Below are 18,498 nucleotides of genomic sequence, written 5' to 3'. Positions count from 1 at the left end.
GTTTCAATTAGGAATAATGTGTTCGTTTGTTTCTGTCAACAGTTAAAGACCTGTGCATTTTTGAACTCGCTTCTCTTTAGTAAGGCTTCTTTAGACAAGAAATGCTAAAACAATAGTGGAAAATAGCATATTAGCGTACTCCTAAATGCGTCCACAGATATGCATCTCCAGAACAAGATAAATAAATAAGCTGAAACATAAAGCCTAACATCAAAACAGACATTTTAAGAATTATTTCATAGTAACAGCTCTCTTGCGACGCCACATGCTTCTTCTGGGCCATTGACGGAACACAGAATCAGATCAGCGAGCTACTTTGCCGAAGCCATATGCCGGATCAAGTCGACCACACGGTTACTGCATTACATATATTTTGAACCAAAATTCATTGTCTGAGCATATTGTATATCTGGTAGAACTATATAAGAACGTACCCTGCTGAACACTGAATAATTTTTGAAAACTTACCTGTAGCCCCATTCATTATCATACCAAGAGACAACTTTCACAAAGTTATCACTCAAAGCAATTCCAGCCTTCGCGTCAAATATGCTTGATCTGAAAATGCACAAGATATTAGTCTGTGATGAATATTAAGAAACTTCTTTGGTTAAAAGCAATAATACTGATCGGCTTTCAGAGTGAGATGAAACCTCACCTACTATCACCCACAAAGTCGCTTGAGACTACATCATCCTCGGTGTAACCAAGTATCCCTTTCAAATTACCGCTGGCTTCTTCCCTGTAAAACAGCCGATAGCAAGACATTGTGTCCTTATTATATATCTGTACATGTTGTCTCAGTAAGTTATCAAACTCTACATCTGAGAATCAATCTGTAGAATAAAAGAACAATTTCTTAACATAAGTTGGCTGCATGATGCTTACTTGATAGCAGCCTTAATTTGATCATATGTGGCAGCCTTCTCAAGCCTGGCAGTGAGGTCAACCACTGAGACATCAGCAGTGGGAACACGGAACGCCATACCAGTCAACTTTCCGTTCAGTGAGGGCAGAACTTTTCCCACAGCCTTCAAAAATAACAGTCATGTTCAATCTATTACAAAAGAATAAGATGATTTTCTATGACACCCCTAATAAAACTAAAATTCATGTTTATTAATTTGATCTTACTAAATTTATACACGAGTCTAATGGATGCTGACCTGATAGCTGTTCAAGGATATAAAGAGTAAAGACAACACATCTAAATACTTGTCAAGTGCAACCTCTCCTGACATTTAAATGTACTAAATATGAACAGGATTGCATGTTTTACCTTAGCAGCACCAGTGCTGCTGGGAATAATGTTGAAGGAAGCTGCTCTTCCACCTCTCCAGTCCTTCATTGATGGACCGTCAACGGTCTTTTGTGTTGCTGAGCGACATCAGCAAAAAATCAAGTTGCCGATTAGATAATTTTCTATGGGAAGATCAATAGGATAGATAAGCAAGATTTCCTCACCAGTCATAGCATGCACAGTTGTCATAAGACCCTCAACAATACCAAATCTGTCGTGAATAACCTGAACACGTATATACTCTCATGAAATCACTATTTCTTACTCGTAAACATGCCAATATCTCAAATATATAGAAGAAATTTAACCTTTGCCAAAGGAGCAAGGCAGTTGGTGGTACAACTAGCATTAGAGACAATGTCGATATCCGGCTTGTAATCCTTCTCGTTGACACCCACGACAAACATGGGAGCATTGGCACTTGGAGCTGAAATGATGACCTTCTTTGCACCGCCCTAGTGATGTAACACAACAGAACATTGTTATAAATTATACGTACTCTTAGCACACTCTTAACCCTAAAAATTTGACACCACAGAACAGGTTTTTATTACCAGAAAATGAGAACTCCTAACAATAGATTTTAAAAAATCAAATACTAAACACCTGCTGTAATTAAAATTCGGTGTCATGTTAGATGTAAAATAAATCAAAACAGAAAAAAAATGGAAAACCTTCATATGAGCAGCAGCTTTATCCTTGTCAGTAAAAACTCCAGTGGATTCAACAACATATTCTGCTCCGGCCTGGCCCCACGGGATCTCCTCCGGATTCCTTCAATCATAGATTCCGAAATAAAGACTCCATATATTTTAACAGAAAGCATGAACCAGATAACAAAGATTAGGCATATACCTCATGCCAAAGACTGCGACAGGCTTATCACCAAACAGAAGAGTTTTCTCATCCTTAACCGTAATTTCATTCTTTTTCCAGATTCCATGAACAGTATCATACTTGAACATATAGGTCTGTCATCATAAGCAAATGAATTGGCCAAATACCCCATTTCAGAAATGACAATTGGCTCAATGTCAGCACAGTGCAAGACCTTTTTATCACTTAATATGTGCATAAAAAGTTGAAAGAGAGAAAAACTATGTTATAATAAAAGTTGGAAAAATTAGTAACCATGTAATCAGTGGTGATAAAAGGGTCATTAACAGCAACAAGTTCAACATCATCACTCTGCAGAGCCACCCTGGCAACCAAGCGACCTATTCTTCCAAAACCTATGCAAATATTTCCACAAATTCTTAATAATCACCAAATATAAAAAAGAAGATACATATATAATAATTAAACTGCATGGTGAACAACTGGAGCCTACCATTAATTCCAATCTTGATGGGCATGATTCTGAGCTTACTGGTGAAAAATGTGTATGCAAAGTGTAGAGTTGTGAGAGATGAGGAGAGTGATGTGGAGTTGGTTAGAAATGAAATAAGTATATAAATCAAAGTGATAAGAGAAAGAGAAGGAAGGGGAGTTAATCTCGAGAGGGGATAAAGAAGAACCAACCACTTTGCACTTCTTTTGTGAAGCCGTTTTTCAAGGACAAGAACTCAGCTCCCAGTTATACTAGTTCCTCTTCTTCACGATATCTCCGGGCTTTAAAACTACTGTATAATTATATTTTATACAAACTGTATTTCGTATAAATCATAAACTAACCATGCGTAACGGGCAATAAAACTATCTATAATAAATATTTTATTTATGTGTTATATATTAATATAAATATAATAATCATGCGTAACGGGCAAAATTACTAGCTATAATAAATATTTTATTTATGTGTTATATATTAATATAATTTGTATATAAATTTTATTTTATATTTATATGATCAATATTATAAATATTAAATATATATTTAATAATTAGAATCAATATTTTCAATTTGAAGAAATATTGAATCAAAACCGAACCAAACTAGAAATAAATCTGAATTTCATTTACGGAAAGCCATGATAAACCCCTGGAAAAGTTATATATTGCTTGGCTACAGCACCAGCTGTAGAGCTTCATGTAGTTGTAGAACTTAGTGTGTTGTACAATCACGTTTGGATTCTGAAGATGAGCAAGCTAAGATATATATGGTCGTATATTATGATCTATTACTTGAACACATGATTCAAAATCATCACACCAGATTATATTTTGGAGCAAGTCTCAGTCGAAAAAGTCATTTTTGATTTTAAATATGAAGATACTTTGCACACAATTGAATAGCTGCTTTGCTTGAGGGCAAGTGCCAAATATTTTTAAGCATCAATAATCAAATCTGGCATTTGGGTTGCTCCCTGTCTGCAATTAGGTCGCTACCAATTTCTCTATAATCTGCTTCAGTGCAGGTGCACTTGCTGCACACTTACTATCAGAAAAGCAGGACCTGCTCTCTTCAACCGCTTTACATAATTGAGGGTCTAATGGCACCTTTCCAAGAAAAGACACACCCGCGTCGACGCACATTTTTGCAGCACGCCCAACACTGCTGTCAAAAGCTTCACCGCAAGCAACTAGATTCAGAAGTTCTGGTGCTCTCTCTTGCATGAGATTTATTTCCTACTCTGTCACATCGCGTAGTAACTATAATGGTACCATAAATTTAGGTTTCTTGGAGGAACTGAACAATTGATAAATACTCTGTCACATCAACCATTAGAAAATGTAGCTCCCCCCGATAGACGTCCTTTGAGAATTGCTTAATGATGCCATTCTTGCGCAGACCTCTCCATACGACAGCATCATCTGGATTAAGGAGCATAAATCCAACTGACATGACCCCGAGATTGGACTCCACAATCAAGAAGACCCTCTTGGGAATCCATAGCTACCAATGCATATTGAAGTTGAGCAGAGATGTGCTCTTGTCGACAGGGGCGGATCTAGACCCAAGATCTTAGGGGACACAAAGCAAATTTTCGAAAAACGCCTATATATTTTCAAATGGGGGGGGGGGGGATTTCTATAATTTTGTAAAATCTAAAATGTTGAAAAATGTAAAAAAAAAATAAAAAATTAGGGGGGCACGTGTCCCCAGGCCTCTTCCTAGATCCGCCTCTGCTTGCCGACCCCGCCTTTACCCAATAAACTAAAACTAGCATATTATGTTACACTCAAGTCATGATTATTTTTCGTGTTTCTCAAACCAACAGACAAAGATTTGCTTTACATTTTACACAATGCAACATTAGAACACAAGGCCAGAAGCATCTTCTTTGTTAAACCGGTATTTGGGTCAGCTTGCGCGCACCTCGACTAATCCGGTTGGACATACTAGCAAATTCATACCCCGAGCAACTATGCTCACTTACTCCCGTGATGCCCAGAAAATCAAATTCAAACTCGTGACCTACTGATCTCAAGTTAGAAAGTCTTAAGCGCCGGTATCCAAGCATCTGGGACACGGTGGGGTTGCCAGAAGCCATGAAGCATGTTAACAAATGCTATAGAGTATATTTAATCCTCTATTAAAATTACATTATTTCAGTTTTCGGTCTGCCATTTGTATTTTAAATTATTGGAACAGAAGAAGATACACTTGTAAAAAAACTCAAACTCGTTCATTAATTAAAAATTAAAAATAAAATAAATTCCCACTTGAAATGACTATGAAAAGATATCCCTACATAATTTAAAAACTGCAGTATATTTATCTCGATTCTCGCCCCCTTGGCTTGTGCTAAAAGTGGCTGGGCTGGAACTGTATCAAGTTTGAAGTTTGTATCCGCTTCAATTCCCGTTTTGATTCTCCAATTATATTCTTCCAGGTTTTTGTAGGGCTTTCTGTTAATTCGTCATCTTTACGGTTACACTATTATCAGAATGAATTCTCTTCACCATAAACTCTATGAAAAGTACAATCAATTCAAGGTAACCCCCTCTCTCTCCCCCTCCCTTCCCCCCACCTCTCTCTATCTCTCTCTCTCCCCCCCCCCCCCCCTCTCTCTCTCTCTCTCTCTCTCTCTCTCTCTCCCCCCCCTTCCCTTCCTCTGTCTCTCCCCCTTTCCCTCTCCCTCCTGTACATTATATACATTAATGCTACCCAGATGATTGGTTTGAAATTTAGCTATTTTATGTTTGATTAGTTGTGATTTATAGGTAGAAGTGAGACAGTATCTGATATATGTTTTTTGTTTGTAGACTAGCAAGTTTACGGAATTGGAGGAGCTCAACCGCAACCAAGAAGAGAAGTTCTTGGCTTTCACACATGGTAACTCCTTTCGTGTTTTATATGTGGTGTTATATGTCCTTTTCTTGGTAATCGCTGGTTTTAACTTGTTGCAATTTTTATTTGGTCTGAAGAAAAATATATAAGCCTTATTATATATGTATTAATCACATGGTGGCATAGATAGCAAATGTAAATTATATTCTACAATTGGCGGATGTAATTATCGATGCTCTTATTAGCTTTTTCCAGAACAAAGAGACAGATCCTATAGCTCTTGCTCGAAGTCCGTAAATATTGGATAAAGTGAATCTGGCCTCTAAAGAAGAATCAGGGTGATATTCGTTTGTGAACAATGTACTTTAGTTTCTTCGCATTCTATCCAACTAGTAGTTATTTTTATTGTTAATGCTTATCAGTAATTGGTAGTTATAATGTTTACTCTGGAACTGTTCAACCAATATGTTGTTCTTAAGTTAGCACAAAAGCAATGGGGCATTTGATTACCCCGTAATGCTTAACATCACAAAGAGAAGACAGTAGGCATAGCTCAGGTTCCCCCAAAGGTATTTAGGCTGTGTTCACTTGGATGGAATGATATGGGAGAAGAATCGAATGTAATTTGTACTCTAAATTGGGGGGGTGATAAGAGAAAAGATCTATGATTTTCATTCCTTCAATCATTCCATTCCAACTATTTGAACTAGAAATCTAACCCACATGTTTTGAAAGGAATGATCATTCCACTTCAACATCATGTTACCCTACAATCTTCATCATAGAAAATTTAGACTCACTCATATTTAGTCACTATTTTCTCATACTCTCTTCTTTCTCCATAAAATTCCTTTATAATTATCTATTCCGTTATATCTCATTACATTCCATCCAAGTGAACACAACCTTAGGTTATTGCTTGGGTCACTGTCTCTGTAACTGAAACTTTTCTAATAAGAGAGAGTATTAAGGAGGCTTTCAGCCGGATAAGCAAAATTGAAGGTTGAATGCCTAGTTTTCTTTGCCAATCAACTAAATAGAATGCGTAGAAGGATTAGAAAGGATTTAAGTGGTTACAATTCACTATACAACCACTGGTTAGTTTACTGGAAATAGAACAATACAGATAAGTGATAATAATGAATAAATTAGTTACAAGTCATAAAGTCGACATGAAAGTTTTTACATAACAAAGTAGTATAATCAGCAAGTTTACTTATGATATTATGTAGTAATGTGTGGAAGTGTGAAACTAATTATTTAATTGAATTTGTAAAAGTGAAACATATCTTTAGTTAACTGGATTGCTTTTGCTGAACTATAGGTTTAATCACGTGGTAGATCATCTTTCTGCCACTGGTGTGTGCCCACAGTTCATCCTTAATGTTGCCTTTTGAACTCCCTTATGCATGAAATTGTGTTCTATAGATTGTAGAAACCTTTTGGAATGTAATTTTTATTTGAATATAGTCATTCATATCATATCCTAGTTAAGAATAGAAGAACCAAGTCGTTCAGCATGCCTAATATTATGGCATTTTCACTATCATTTGTTTTCCCCAATTTCAAAAAATTTAAAGTATGAGCATAACTAATATTAACTTCAATATTAGTTGAATGTTGACTATTTGAGCTTATAATTTTCTTCAAAGGGTTATTAAAGCTACAGTGTCATATAAGTTCATTGCATTATCTAAGCATAGCCATGTTTTAATCAAGAAAAAATATATAACAGAATTATTTCGTCATGCAGCTGCAGATGAACTCTTACAACAATATAGATTGGAGAATGAAAGACTTGTATCCGAAAATGACGATTTGAGAAGTGAATTGGCTTCAGCAAGGCAAGAATCAAGATAAGAGCACTAGGGATTTTAGGAAGATTTTAATTAGTATCTTATGATATCGTATTGCTTTAACGCAGATCTAGCATGGATGGTAAGATTGCCGAGCATCAGAAGCTTGTGATGGAAGAAAATAAAAAACGTAAGAATCTTGTGACTGTTTGAATATTTTGACTATCTGCTAGTATATATCATGCTAATACAGTGAATGTCTTTGGATTTTTAATTTCATATGGGATTCTTCTTGCTTTGGTGTACCCTGCATATAGGGGTTTGCATTTGACTACAATGATTTAGTCTATCACTCTGTTGAATCCAGTTTTCCAATACTAATTACTGGTTATGCTATAAAGTTTAAAAAATGAATGTCTTACCAATTACACTATATTAAGATAAATTTCATAACTAACCAATAAAAATATTGTTAACAACTTAGTAGAGGTAGAGTGATGCTTAAGTCTACACTTATTAACAGAGTAAAAAAGATTTTAATGTCTTTTTTTCTATTATCATGCACATGTGGAGAGTTTATATTCTGAAAGAGAGTAAGACATCTATATGGGAACAATGTTATATGAAGGACCTGATATTTATGATCGAGATTTATAGCATGTAGATAATGTAGTTACAGACTTACAGCTACAACATGCGTATTATGAACAACTAGTTTGAATGCATGAAGCCATGAAACAGCTAAAACAAGAATGATTTTGATTCGAGGCAATTCTAAATTCGTAAACCATTGTTGTTTAGGTTGATAAAACCGAAATATTCTAAGAAACTCAATAATAGGAGAGATTGCACAGAGATTTTAGTTTTACAGACCTGAATGCTTAAGCAACAGACATTACCATTAAAAAAAATGAAAGAATATATCCAGATACAGGCATATGCTATATATATATATATATATGTATATATAGTTGGATCATTTCTAATTACCCATTATGCTGAAACCAGGTACATCTTATGCAATATGAGCTTTGTAATGTGCAATAACCAATTCTATGCATAATGAAGGTAATTGTGGTTTTAATCAGAATATCAGATTACTATACAGAGATTGTAATTAGGTTTGGTCCCTAAGAATAATTATCACTTCTCCGGTCCTCCTCCATATTTATCAGTTAAATGATAATACATAAAAAGAGAATATATGAGGAAGACTGTAAACGTATAATTCTTTCTTGGCCAACTGCAAAGAATTAGGTATGTAATTGACTAACTGTTTTGGGTCACTGTATAATTTGGATACTGTGACATGAGTATAAGATCTGTTAGTATCAGCGTATTGAGTTTGAATACCTAGTGGTATTTAGAACATTGTTTTAAGATGGATAGTTCTGAATATTGTATTGAATTCTACTGTTTAATTCATATATTTTGTGCATTCATAATTTCAAGGATTTATATTATGTATTTTTTGTTGATGTGATTATATAATTTTTGTTGGGATAATGTACTCCACTTTTGTTTGTGTTATATCCTTCAATTTGGATTACTGTAGTAGGTGCAATTCATAAAAATTTAGTTAGTTATATATAATTATGTTACTGGACATTTGATTTTCTTTCATTATTTGTTAATTTTGGGTATTTACACACACTTTATATATATGCGAGATATGATTCAATTTCTTTACTGAAGTATGAAGGCATCTATGGAATCATAAGTGAGTTGTAAAGTATAAGTATTTTTTTGTTTGGAACATATATCCTCTATCAAAAACTCTCTTAGTTTGAAGCTACTCCATTTATAAGATATTGCAGACCTCTTCTGATTTCCACCATAGAATAGAAATGGGTGCGTGCTCAACTTTAATGTCTTATATTTATAAATAAATAATTGATGCAAATTGTTTTCAAGTTAACATCTTTTGCATAGATCTATTTCCTTTGAGATAATAGGATGTTTGTGTTTATTATTTATGCAATCAGACGTTATTGAATGGCCAAAGGACAGATGCACATGGGGAATTAAGTTTGTGATATTTGTAAATATCTAATTATCCATGTGAACAGCATACCACTTAATAATGTTGGAAATGTGGTTTCTTTGACCAGATTTAGTATCAACATTTTACTGGATGGAGAGGACAACCTACATGTTGATGTTGCCCAAAAACAAGCATTGGTGTTGTATTATTTATCTTGTTTGATCAGTCCCCCTTCCTTCTATTGAAAACCCCAAAACTCCAAGAAGTAAAAAATTTGTATTTTTATGTCCAGTATATCCTAAAGCACAACATTCCAGTATCATCAATGGTGGTGATCTCATGAGATATCAGTTTATGGTTTTATAAAAGAAATAAAATATGTGTTATGGAAAACTCAAATTGCATGGCAAGCAAGCTTTTAGCTGATCTTGTTATATGAGTGTTATGGGTTAGCAATCGAAGGATGAGCTTCATGCTTTTATGATTGTTCTCGGGAATCGAGATGCCTATGTATCCTTAGCTGACCTATTCGGCCAGGGGTTGTCCAGAGGCTTCCTCGGCCTGACCTAGTCGGCCGGGAGTCTCCTTGGCTGACCTAGTCGGCCACGGGTTGTCCGGAGGCCTCCTCGACCTGACCTAGTCGGCCAGAAGCATAATTTTGACGCTTTACTCGGCTAAATAGACTCGGTTCAGTGCATTCATGCATGTACATCTACGTATATTCATTTGTAACACATGTTTTAATTATATCATTTACAAGTAGCCGTTTTTTTGTCTCGTTGCTCTATAACGGCTAGTTGAGTGTATATATACACACTTTGTGCACACATATGCATGTATGAACTTGTATGTATATCACAAGGAGCCGTTTTTCTGTCCTCTAGTGTCCCTAACGGCTGTATAGCCTTTTTTTGTCCTTTAGTGGCCAAGTGAGGCTTATATAAGTGTGCAAATGCAAGCTCATTTCTCACACTTCACTACCACTCACATTTCACTACCTTATACTTTTCTCTTTAGTTTCTTAGTATCTTCTTTGTAGATTCTTGAGAAATCTAAGTTGTTCTTCATATTTCCAAGCTTTTGGAAGCTATTTTGGTGTTCAATCTTCAAGATTAAGTTGTTTGTTCTTGTCATCTTCAAAGATTTATCAAATTTTTCCGAATTTTTTTGAAGATTTGAAGGTTTCATTTGAAGACTCATATTCTCCATCATTTCTTTTCTGGTTTCTTTGAAGCTTTCAATCACTTTCAATGACAGAAAACTTTTCCGTGACCGAGGAGAGGGCAAAGAGATTAGGTGCCCGTTCTTCTAAGAGAGGTAAAAAGTTCAACCCTCCCATAGTTCTTGAACATCTTGTTTCATCTTTGTTTGAATTATTGAATGAAATGGGGGATGCCTTCCCTAACAATGCTGAGTTGGAAGCTAATGATTACCCTAGTAGACTTAGAAATGAATCAGATGTAATGCGTATAAGTTGTATAATATTCCTCCCCAGTATGAAGTAGTTTGTCCTTCCCCGGGTGATAGGAATTGTAATTGGCACCCGGAGGATTTGTTTGTTTACGAAGAGGCAATCAAGTTGGGCCTTTGGTTTCCTCTTAAAAATTTCATACCTAAGCTCGTAGCTGAAGCTAGGATAAACCCATGTCAATTAGTCCCAAATGCCTGGAAGATCATTCATGTTTTTATGGCGTTGTGCATTAAAAAAGGATTCCCTCTTAGCACAAATCTGTTTAAGAATATTCATCTGTTTAAAAGTAGTCCCGAAACTACGAAGGATGGATACTTATCAGACATTGTCCTGGTACCCCTCATATATTCTTCGTTAGTCCCTTCTTGACTCTAAATCATGTTTGGAAACGGGAATTTGTGATTCTTCATTGGAGAGGAGGAAATTGGGGGGAGATCTTCAGGCCTAGATTTATTGTTGCAAATGACCTCGGTCAGTTTGATCGCCTCCTTACTCGAGCCGAGCATCAACAAAGGATGAGCTATTAAAAGATAATGGTAGAACTCACTATCGTGCTATTATTAATGAACAAGCTCTTCGGGACGCATGCCGTAGCTTTGTTTTAGATAGTGGTAATTTCTATAAGTTGGTTTGAATTCTGTCAATTTGCATTTATATCGTTTACTGATATTCGTATTATTGTTTTGTTTCAGCTATTGAGATTATTGATGACACTCAAGGTCGTGGCGAACAAGTCGCAAAGAGGATGTTGAAAAAGCTACATCAGAGCGCCAATCCTCCAAAGCCTACCTCCCATGCTTTCTGCCAGAAGGTAGGGAAGAGGTTCAGAGATGTTGATGGCCATATGCAGACTGCTTTCATGCCGGCTTGGGACATTTATGACCAGCATTCAGTGTCCGGAAGCTCACTCCTGGCTAAGGATTGGTCGAGGGAGTGCATCACTCCTGCTGATCGGATCAGCATTGTTGAGAGAACGGGTCTTGAGGAGGCAGAAGAGCTCGGTGCCAGTGCCGCCTATAAGGTAAGTTTGTTTACTAGTCTTTTCTTATGCATGTTCACCGTACTAGGCTTTATTAACTCATGTCTACAATATTTGGTTCCTAACATTTTCTCTCTTCTTCTTTTCTTTTCAGCTTAACTCCTATTTTCAGGCGGCTATTTACCAAGCCAATGCCTTTAAGGAATCCGAGATATCTCTTTTGAAAGAGAAGTCTTGTTTGACTAGAGCGATGAAGGATTGGAAATCTCGCGCTAACTCGGCTGAGGACATGGTTGCCTCTCTTCTAAACAAGGTGAAGACTCTTGAGAATGGCTTAGGAAAGAAGGAAGAGCAGATCATTGACGAGTACATGGACTCAGATCCTTTCCCAAATTCTTGGATGATCATGATGACAGGATACGCCCCTTGGTTTTCACCCTTGGTTGGGACAAAGCCCTTAAGGCGGTGGTTGCTCAGCACCCGGGTATGTTCGACCCTTCTCAGTTCCCTAGTCCTTACCTCTCAGCTCAGTCCTTGGCTACCACTTCTTCTTCTCATGATCCTCCCGTTGTTGAGGTTGAGGAGGAGGAAGACGCGAAAGAGCCAATTGGAGATCAAACGGCCTAGATGGGAGTAGTTTCAGTTCCTTTCATTAATCCTGCGAGACTTTATTTGCGCTTGTCTTATTCTGAACTCTGTTTATTTAGAACTTATGCCCTGCTCGACTAAGACTTGGTACTTATTTGACTACTATTCGGAGTTGTAATATAACTTTAACTTATTATCTATGTTTGAGCTTCGATCTTTCTCTTTGCTCTTTTAGTGTCCAAGTTCTACGATTTACGATGCGATTGTTATAAGAAAAACATAAGTAAAATGTGCATAAAGTAAAATAATAAGCAGAATTAAACAAATTGAAAAGAAAAGGATGACCCCCATGACTTTATTAGAACTATAGTAAAAGAGATAGACAATACTTCAATCAACTAGGTGGCTATGGTCTGTCGGACCTTATTCAATAAACATTAACTGATTAAAACAATCAAACATAATAATATGATTCAAGGCAATTCTTAATTTGTAAACCATTGTTGTTTAGGTTGATAAAACTGGAATATTTTAAGAAACTCAATAATTGGAGAGATCACAAAGAGATTTTAGTTTTACTGACCTGAATGCTTAAGAAACAGACATTATCATCAAAAACATGAAAAATTATATCTAGATACAGGTATATGCTAGATAAAGATATAGTTGGATCATTTCTAATAACCTATTGTGCTAAAAGCCTAAAACCAGGTACTGTACATCTTATGCAATATGAGCTTGGTAATGTGCAATAACCAATTCTATGCATAATGAAGGTAATTGTGGTTTTAATCGGATTACTACACAGAGAATGTAATTAGGTTTGGTCCCAAGGCTAGAAACTTGGATGAGTTTGTAAATATATATTTTCTTGACCGGGTACATTTGTATGTCATCTTGAGTCTGGAATCTTGTTTGTCTGGGAGACAGCTAGAAACAAGTGAACTTTCTTACTTTATATTAGTGATTCTGCTTGCTGAGATTTTGCATTTCATCATGTGTATCAGTGTATTTTAATATTTCTATCTTTAATAATTGTGTCTACATATTATAAACTGCTGAGAAACTCTAACCTGCATAAGTATATAATCACTTCATAGATCTCTAAATGGAAAAAAAAAATCTGTAATTATGCCATGCTATTTTGTGATGGCTCGTATTGTTTCAGAAAAAGAACTTCTACAAAAAATTGAGAGGCTGCAAAGTGTACAACGGGAGGGACTTTGTTGCATTTCTAGATTTGAGAAGAATGAGAAGCCAAATTCACTTGACAGGTCTCAGGTTGGGTCAGATCTAGTGAATAAATTGGCTGCAAAGAAATGGAAATGCGGAACCTCTGGAGCTAGTATAGAAATTATAAATACACAATCAGGGTCGTTCCATACTTTTTGAGGGCCCAAGGGCGAAATTTAAAAATAGGCCCTATTTTTAAAAAAATTGGGAATATATTAAGAATATATATTATATTAGTGTGGTTATATAATTAATTAACGTGTGCTTTATACGCATATGATCAGTGAGTTAGTGTGTGTATTGGAGGTAAAAAACAAAAAGACTAAACAGATACTTGATAATATTTACGTGTGAGTGCATGTGCATTAGTCAGGAGGGCGCAATCATGACATGGGGTTAAAATAGAAAAGTTTGATAAAAAGTTGAAGTTACCAATATATACTACTAACAAATACAAAAATTATATAATTTTTGGGCCCCTAAAATTTTGGGGCCCTGGGCGGTCGACCTGGTAGCCCTCCCTCTGGGGCGGGCCTGTACACAATGTGGAGATGGAGAACTTGATCAGTCTGCATTGAGAGATTCAAGTTTCCCATTATCCAAACGAAGCAAGTTCAGTGAAAATCTACTGGGAAGTGATCAGGTATGTTACGATCTTGCATATTGTCAGCAACAAATTATTTTTGGAAACTGACTTATTTTTTCCCACCAGCCAAAATGCTGTATACAAAAGACGGCCCTTGCAGGTATATTTCAATACTGCAAAATCATCCTATACTTCGATTACATATACTGTCTTTAGTTCTAAGTCCCTACCAATGTATGTCTTTAGGTGGTGATAAAAATGTCCTTGGTTCTACCATCTGCATGTTTCAAGAGCTTCTTGAGTGCTTATTTGGCATGAAAGTTTCTATTGTTACCAAAGCTGACAAACATGTATTTTTGCAATTCATCAATTGAGTGGTAATTGAAAAATATGAGTTCACATTCTTAAATTTCATATAATTAGTTAGATGAGATTTGTATTGTCTAGTCTTCTTGTTAAGTATCTCACTTGACCTACCGTTCTTAAGGGAGCTCAATTAAACCACTTAAATCACTATATATATCACACCATTAAATTTCTCGATAAAAAAAAGAAAGAAAATATGATAGAATGGAGATCATCTGCTGATGTGGTACTTGTATGATAACTATTCGACAGATAAAACATAGACATGACGATTAATGTAAAGCACAAAGTATCAATTTTGTCACTTTTTCTAAAAAAAGGTTTTGGAATTTAACGGGGTGATATGCGCGCGCGCGAGCTCCAATTGAGAACGGTGACTCAAATGAGACATTTGAGTATAATGAGTGACCATTTTAATATAAATATGTTTGGTATATATTGGTTTCAATTAGAGGTCAGGTTACCTTTTAATTTCCATGCTCAATTTTCTTTAAGGTGTTTTCTTTCCGAGTCTCTTATGTTAAGCTTGATGAGCAACACATCACCATCTTTATACTGGATGCTCTTTTTTAATTTAATATATTACTTTTTGTCCAGTAAATAAATCGCTGCGGCTTAAAGTGTTTTTATCTGGATCTTATTGATTTTGAAGAATCCAGCAAGAGGTAGACATATAATCTTTTATATGCATAAAATTAATCTAACTCTATCGTTCAAGTGCACTAACGATTGTGTATTCGATTGGGATTTTAATGGATTGTTTTTAGTCTACGAATTTTAATGGATTGTATGTGATTTTAATTTTGCGCGGATTCTTGATAAAATGTCGCAGAGTTGATAGGATATTACCACAATGCTTCAAAATCTCATTGATTTTGGTAAGATTTCAAAAAATTTAAAATACACTAAAAAATGCCACAAAATCCATCATTTTATGAAATCCAAAAAAATCCATCAGCATTTGAATACCATCAGATTTTAATGGATTTCAAACAATCCCAATTGAATATCATCAAATTTTAAAGCATAATTTAAAATCCCAATTGAATACCACCAGATTTTGTAGCATGATTTAAAATCTCGATTGAATACCTCAAGATTTTAATGGATTTCAAATAATCCCAATCGAATACACTCGGATTTCAAGAATGCAAAAAAATGCTTTAAAATCCCAATTCAATACACCCCTCTAAGTTTAGCCTAAAATTCAAATTACAAATTTAACTAATTTAGTTGGCCATTACTACCTCCGTCACAAATGGGTTAGGTACGGATATTAAGAAAAATGTAAGTAGTGGGGAAGAGGAACAAAAGTGAGTAGAGTGGTGGGATGATTAATATTTCATGCATAAAGTGGTGTATAGTGGAGAAAAATAATGGATGTAGTTTATATGCATTTCTTTTATTATTTTTGGTTTTTTTTGAAATGTAAAAATTTAAAGGGGCATTCAAAAAGAAAAGTATAAAGAATGGTTGGAAATGGTTGGGACACATGTAGTGTTATTTAATTTTTATAATTTGTACAAGTCTTAAGAAACTGTATGATTTTTACTTAACATCTTTGATCCATCTTTCCTAAAGCTGAATGTGGCTTAAAGTAGTTATTTCATTTTTATTTTCTTTTGTCTTGCATCTTCGTTTAACATTTTGATACAAATTGCTCATAGGTATCTGCATTTTTCTATCTACAGTATTATGTCAAAATGTTGATTCGGCATTTTGATAACTTAAAATTTTAACAGGTTACTCTTTTAGCTTAATATGGACGACGAATTTACAAGGAGATGACGAGTTGCTATATCATGTATTGTCATTGGGGACCATCGAAAGCATCGCGCCTGAGTGGATGAAGGAAATCCTGATGTTTAACACAAAAATGTGCCCGGTCTTCTTTGAGAAGATGTCCCGTGTTGTAAAACTTTATTGAGTGTAGACTTTTTCTCCAAGCATTACATAATTAAGCACTCTGTATTGTGGTTGCTGTTTTTGTTTTGCCATTACAGTTAAAAGAATCTTTCATCCAATTAATATATGAGTAGCTCCATTTAAATTTTTTGTTTTGGTTTGTGCCACTAGATGGATCATTCTATTACTATCATGAAGGCTATGATGTTCATTTTACTTGAGCATGCATGTAAAAGTGCATAAAAGGATAATTATGTAGTAGCTTTTAATTACGAATGATTATTGTTATTAAGCGGTGTATAAAACATTTTATGTTTAATTGTTAATGTATGATTGGTTTACCTTACACCAATAATAATAGGGTTATATAAGATTATCCTATTTTTTTTAGTGCTATTAGTATATTTAAACAAATTTCTTCTCATTTTCTAATTATTTATGATAATGAAAAATATAATAAAACTTTATTAACTTAATAATTTAAAATACTAACTTTTACAATTAATTTCACTTTATTGTAGTGCTCTAAAAATTGTCGAGTCGGCCGAGTATTCATTCCGAGTACTCCATTTTAACCTCTCGTCCGATCTGAGTTCCGAGTAATCGGGTTCAAAATCGATTTATTAAAAAATCGGTTAAAACTCGGTTTGACTTCGAGTACTCGAGGACAAATCCGAGTTTGACTTCTCAATTTTTTTATTGTTTTATATGAAAATTATTTAAAAAGAGACTAAACGTAAATTTATATATATTTTGGTCTTTTTTTGCAAAGTATTAATGTTAATTAGAAAGTATATGTGTATTATTTTTTATTTCAAGTGTGTTATTCAAATATTAATATTATTAGATAGTTTTATTATTAATTAGTATATAACTATATATGAGAGGAAAAATTAATTTAAAAAAAAATACCCGATCAGTTATCGGATATCTCATTCCGAGTACTCTCTCGAGTTCCGAGTACTACTTATTTTTTCGGGACCAAACCGAGTTGAACTAAAATCCGATTTTTACAACCTTGCTTTATTATATATTCACACTTGTAGTACAGATTTTGTATAATTATATTGTCATGATATTAATTTTTTAACTTAAGTTCTTTTCTTCTTGAGAGATGGAATAAAATACCCCAATTGAGTCTTCTAATTTAAATTCTTTTATTTATTTATACATGTAATATTTTTAAATTTTATAATAAATTGAATAAAATATGCAGGGTCAAGCATAATAACGATACATATAATGAATTGACTCTCTATAAGAGGTCTATTTTTCTATTAATAATTATTATTTTCAGTGAATTTACCAGAAATACTATTTGTTTTAGATTTTTTGCGATTTTATTATATCTTGAAAATATTTGTAAAAAATACTAACTTGTTAGAAAATATTTGTAAAAATACGGTTTGCAACTAGCTGCAACTCCAGTTAATTGGCCGCAAGGGTTCAGGGTTGCATTGGTTACAAATACGACCGCATATGGTTGCAACTAGCTGTATATAATATTTTTGCAAATATTTTCAAAAAAAAAATTTGTTTAAAAAAATATTTGAAAAGAATGTAATATTTTTGCAAAAAATTGTTTTGGACTTGGGTTTTATGAGAAACCCCTTATTTTTGGAACTAAAAAAAGTTCGATCAAATAATTTCGATTGATACGGTTTAATCGTAATTTTTTTATATGAATAGATTCAAAATTTATTAATCTTAATAAATCAGTTAGATAATAAATTTTGTAACATCTCTGTATAAACAGATGTTTTCTTTGTGCTATATCAATAATTTTCCAAATATACATATGTGTGTGTGAAAATAATGTAGTAAAATACGATTTAATATTTATTTATATTTTTAAAAGTATGAGTATTTTATTAATTTCTCTAAATTATAATTATGTATGTCAAAATAAATTTTAGTTACCAAATTATCATTTGGTATAAACTTTATATAAATGCTCATATCTATATAGAAAATTTATATAACAGGTTGATTGAAATTATAAATAAGATATAATCGTGATTAAAGTGTGATATTTCTACTATACGGGACATTATTTTTTATTTTTGACATGCTAATTCAATTTAACTTGTATTATGTATTAATATTAATATATGAG

General features: G+C 34.1%; 2 protein-coding genes and 1 long non-coding RNA gene across 5 annotated transcripts; 2 read left to right on the top strand and 1 right to left on the bottom strand.

Moving 5' to 3' along the window:
* Nucleotides 1–102: 102 nt before the first annotated feature.
* Nucleotides 103–2,849, bottom strand: LOC108214729 (glyceraldehyde-3-phosphate dehydrogenase, cytosolic). Its single transcript, XM_017386887.2, has 11 exons — nt 2,631–2,849; nt 2,432–2,532; nt 2,156–2,271; nt 1,975–2,074; nt 1,609–1,755; nt 1,465–1,525; nt 1,280–1,377; nt 889–1,031; nt 659–742; nt 469–558; nt 103–357 (listed from the first exon to the last, which is right to left on the bottom strand). Exons 1-11 carry the CDS (start codon nt 2,653–2,655, stop codon nt 312–314), a joined length of 1,011 nt encoding a protein of 336 aa, XP_017242376.1. The 5' UTR covers nt 2,656–2,849; the 3' UTR covers nt 103–311.
* A 2,110-nt stretch (nt 2,850–4,959) lies between these two features.
* On the top strand, nt 4,960–12,520 carry LOC108215365 (uncharacterized). Of its 2 annotated transcripts, XM_017387840.2 has the most exons (7): nt 4,960–5,179; nt 5,450–5,519; nt 7,228–7,318; nt 7,399–7,460; nt 10,512–10,571; nt 11,418–11,746; nt 11,859–12,520. In XM_017387840.2, the coding sequence occupies exons 1-7, from the start codon at nt 5,132–5,134 to the stop codon at nt 12,339–12,341; spliced, it is 1,143 nt and encodes a 380-aa protein (XP_017243329.1). In that variant the 5' UTR covers nt 4,960–5,131; the 3' UTR covers nt 12,342–12,520. The 2 variants fall into 2 exon arrangements, with proteins under 2 accessions (XP_017243329.1, XP_017243330.1); XM_017387841.2 differs by lacking the exon at nt 10,512–10,571 and having other exon boundaries at nt 4,961–5,179.
* A 1,542-nt stretch (nt 12,521–14,062) lies between these two features.
* On the top strand, nt 14,063–16,567 carry LOC135151134 (uncharacterized). 2 transcript variants are annotated; one of them, XR_010289672.1, is made up of 4 exons: nt 14,063–14,168; nt 14,238–14,488; nt 15,075–15,142; nt 16,220–16,567. It is a non-coding gene; the product is annotated as an uncharacterized LOC135151134 (long non-coding RNA). The 2 variants fall into 2 exon arrangements; XR_010289671.1 differs by having other exon boundaries at nt 14,069–14,488.
* The last annotated feature ends 1,931 nt before the right edge of the window (nt 16,568–18,498 follow it).

This window comes from Daucus carota, chromosome 3 (genome assembly GCF_001625215.2).
Source record: "Daucus carota subsp. sativus chromosome 3, DH1 v3.0, whole genome shotgun sequence".
Taxonomy (NCBI): domain Eukaryota; kingdom Viridiplantae; phylum Streptophyta; class Magnoliopsida; order Apiales; family Apiaceae; genus Daucus; species Daucus carota.
The sequence above is the reverse complement of the archived record's forward strand: the minus strand, read 5'-3'. Positions and strand labels throughout refer to the sequence as shown.

Coding starts and splice junctions, on each gene's coding strand:
- LOC108214729 (XM_017386887.2), bottom strand. CDS start 2,655: ATGCCCATCAAGATTGGAATTAATG. Junction 2,075..2,155: donor GTCGCAGTCTTTGGCATGAG/GTATATGCCTAA, acceptor CTATGATTGAAG/GAATCCGGAGGAGATCCCGT. Junction 1,032..1,279: donor GCAGCACTGGTGCTGCTAAG/GTAAAACATGCA, acceptor TTATTTTTGAAG/GCTGTGGGAAAAGTTCTGCC.
- LOC108215365 (XM_017387840.2), top strand. CDS start 5,132: ATGAATTCTCTTCACCATAAACTCTATGAAAAGTACAATCAATTCAAG. Junction 7,319..7,398: donor AGTGAATTGGCTTCAGCAAG/GCAAGAATCAAG, acceptor GCTTTAACGCAG/ATCTAGCATGGATGGTAAGA. Junction 7,461..10,511: donor GATGGAAGAAAATAAAAAAC/GTAAGAATCTTG, acceptor TTTCAATGACAG/AAAACTTTTCCGTGACCGAG.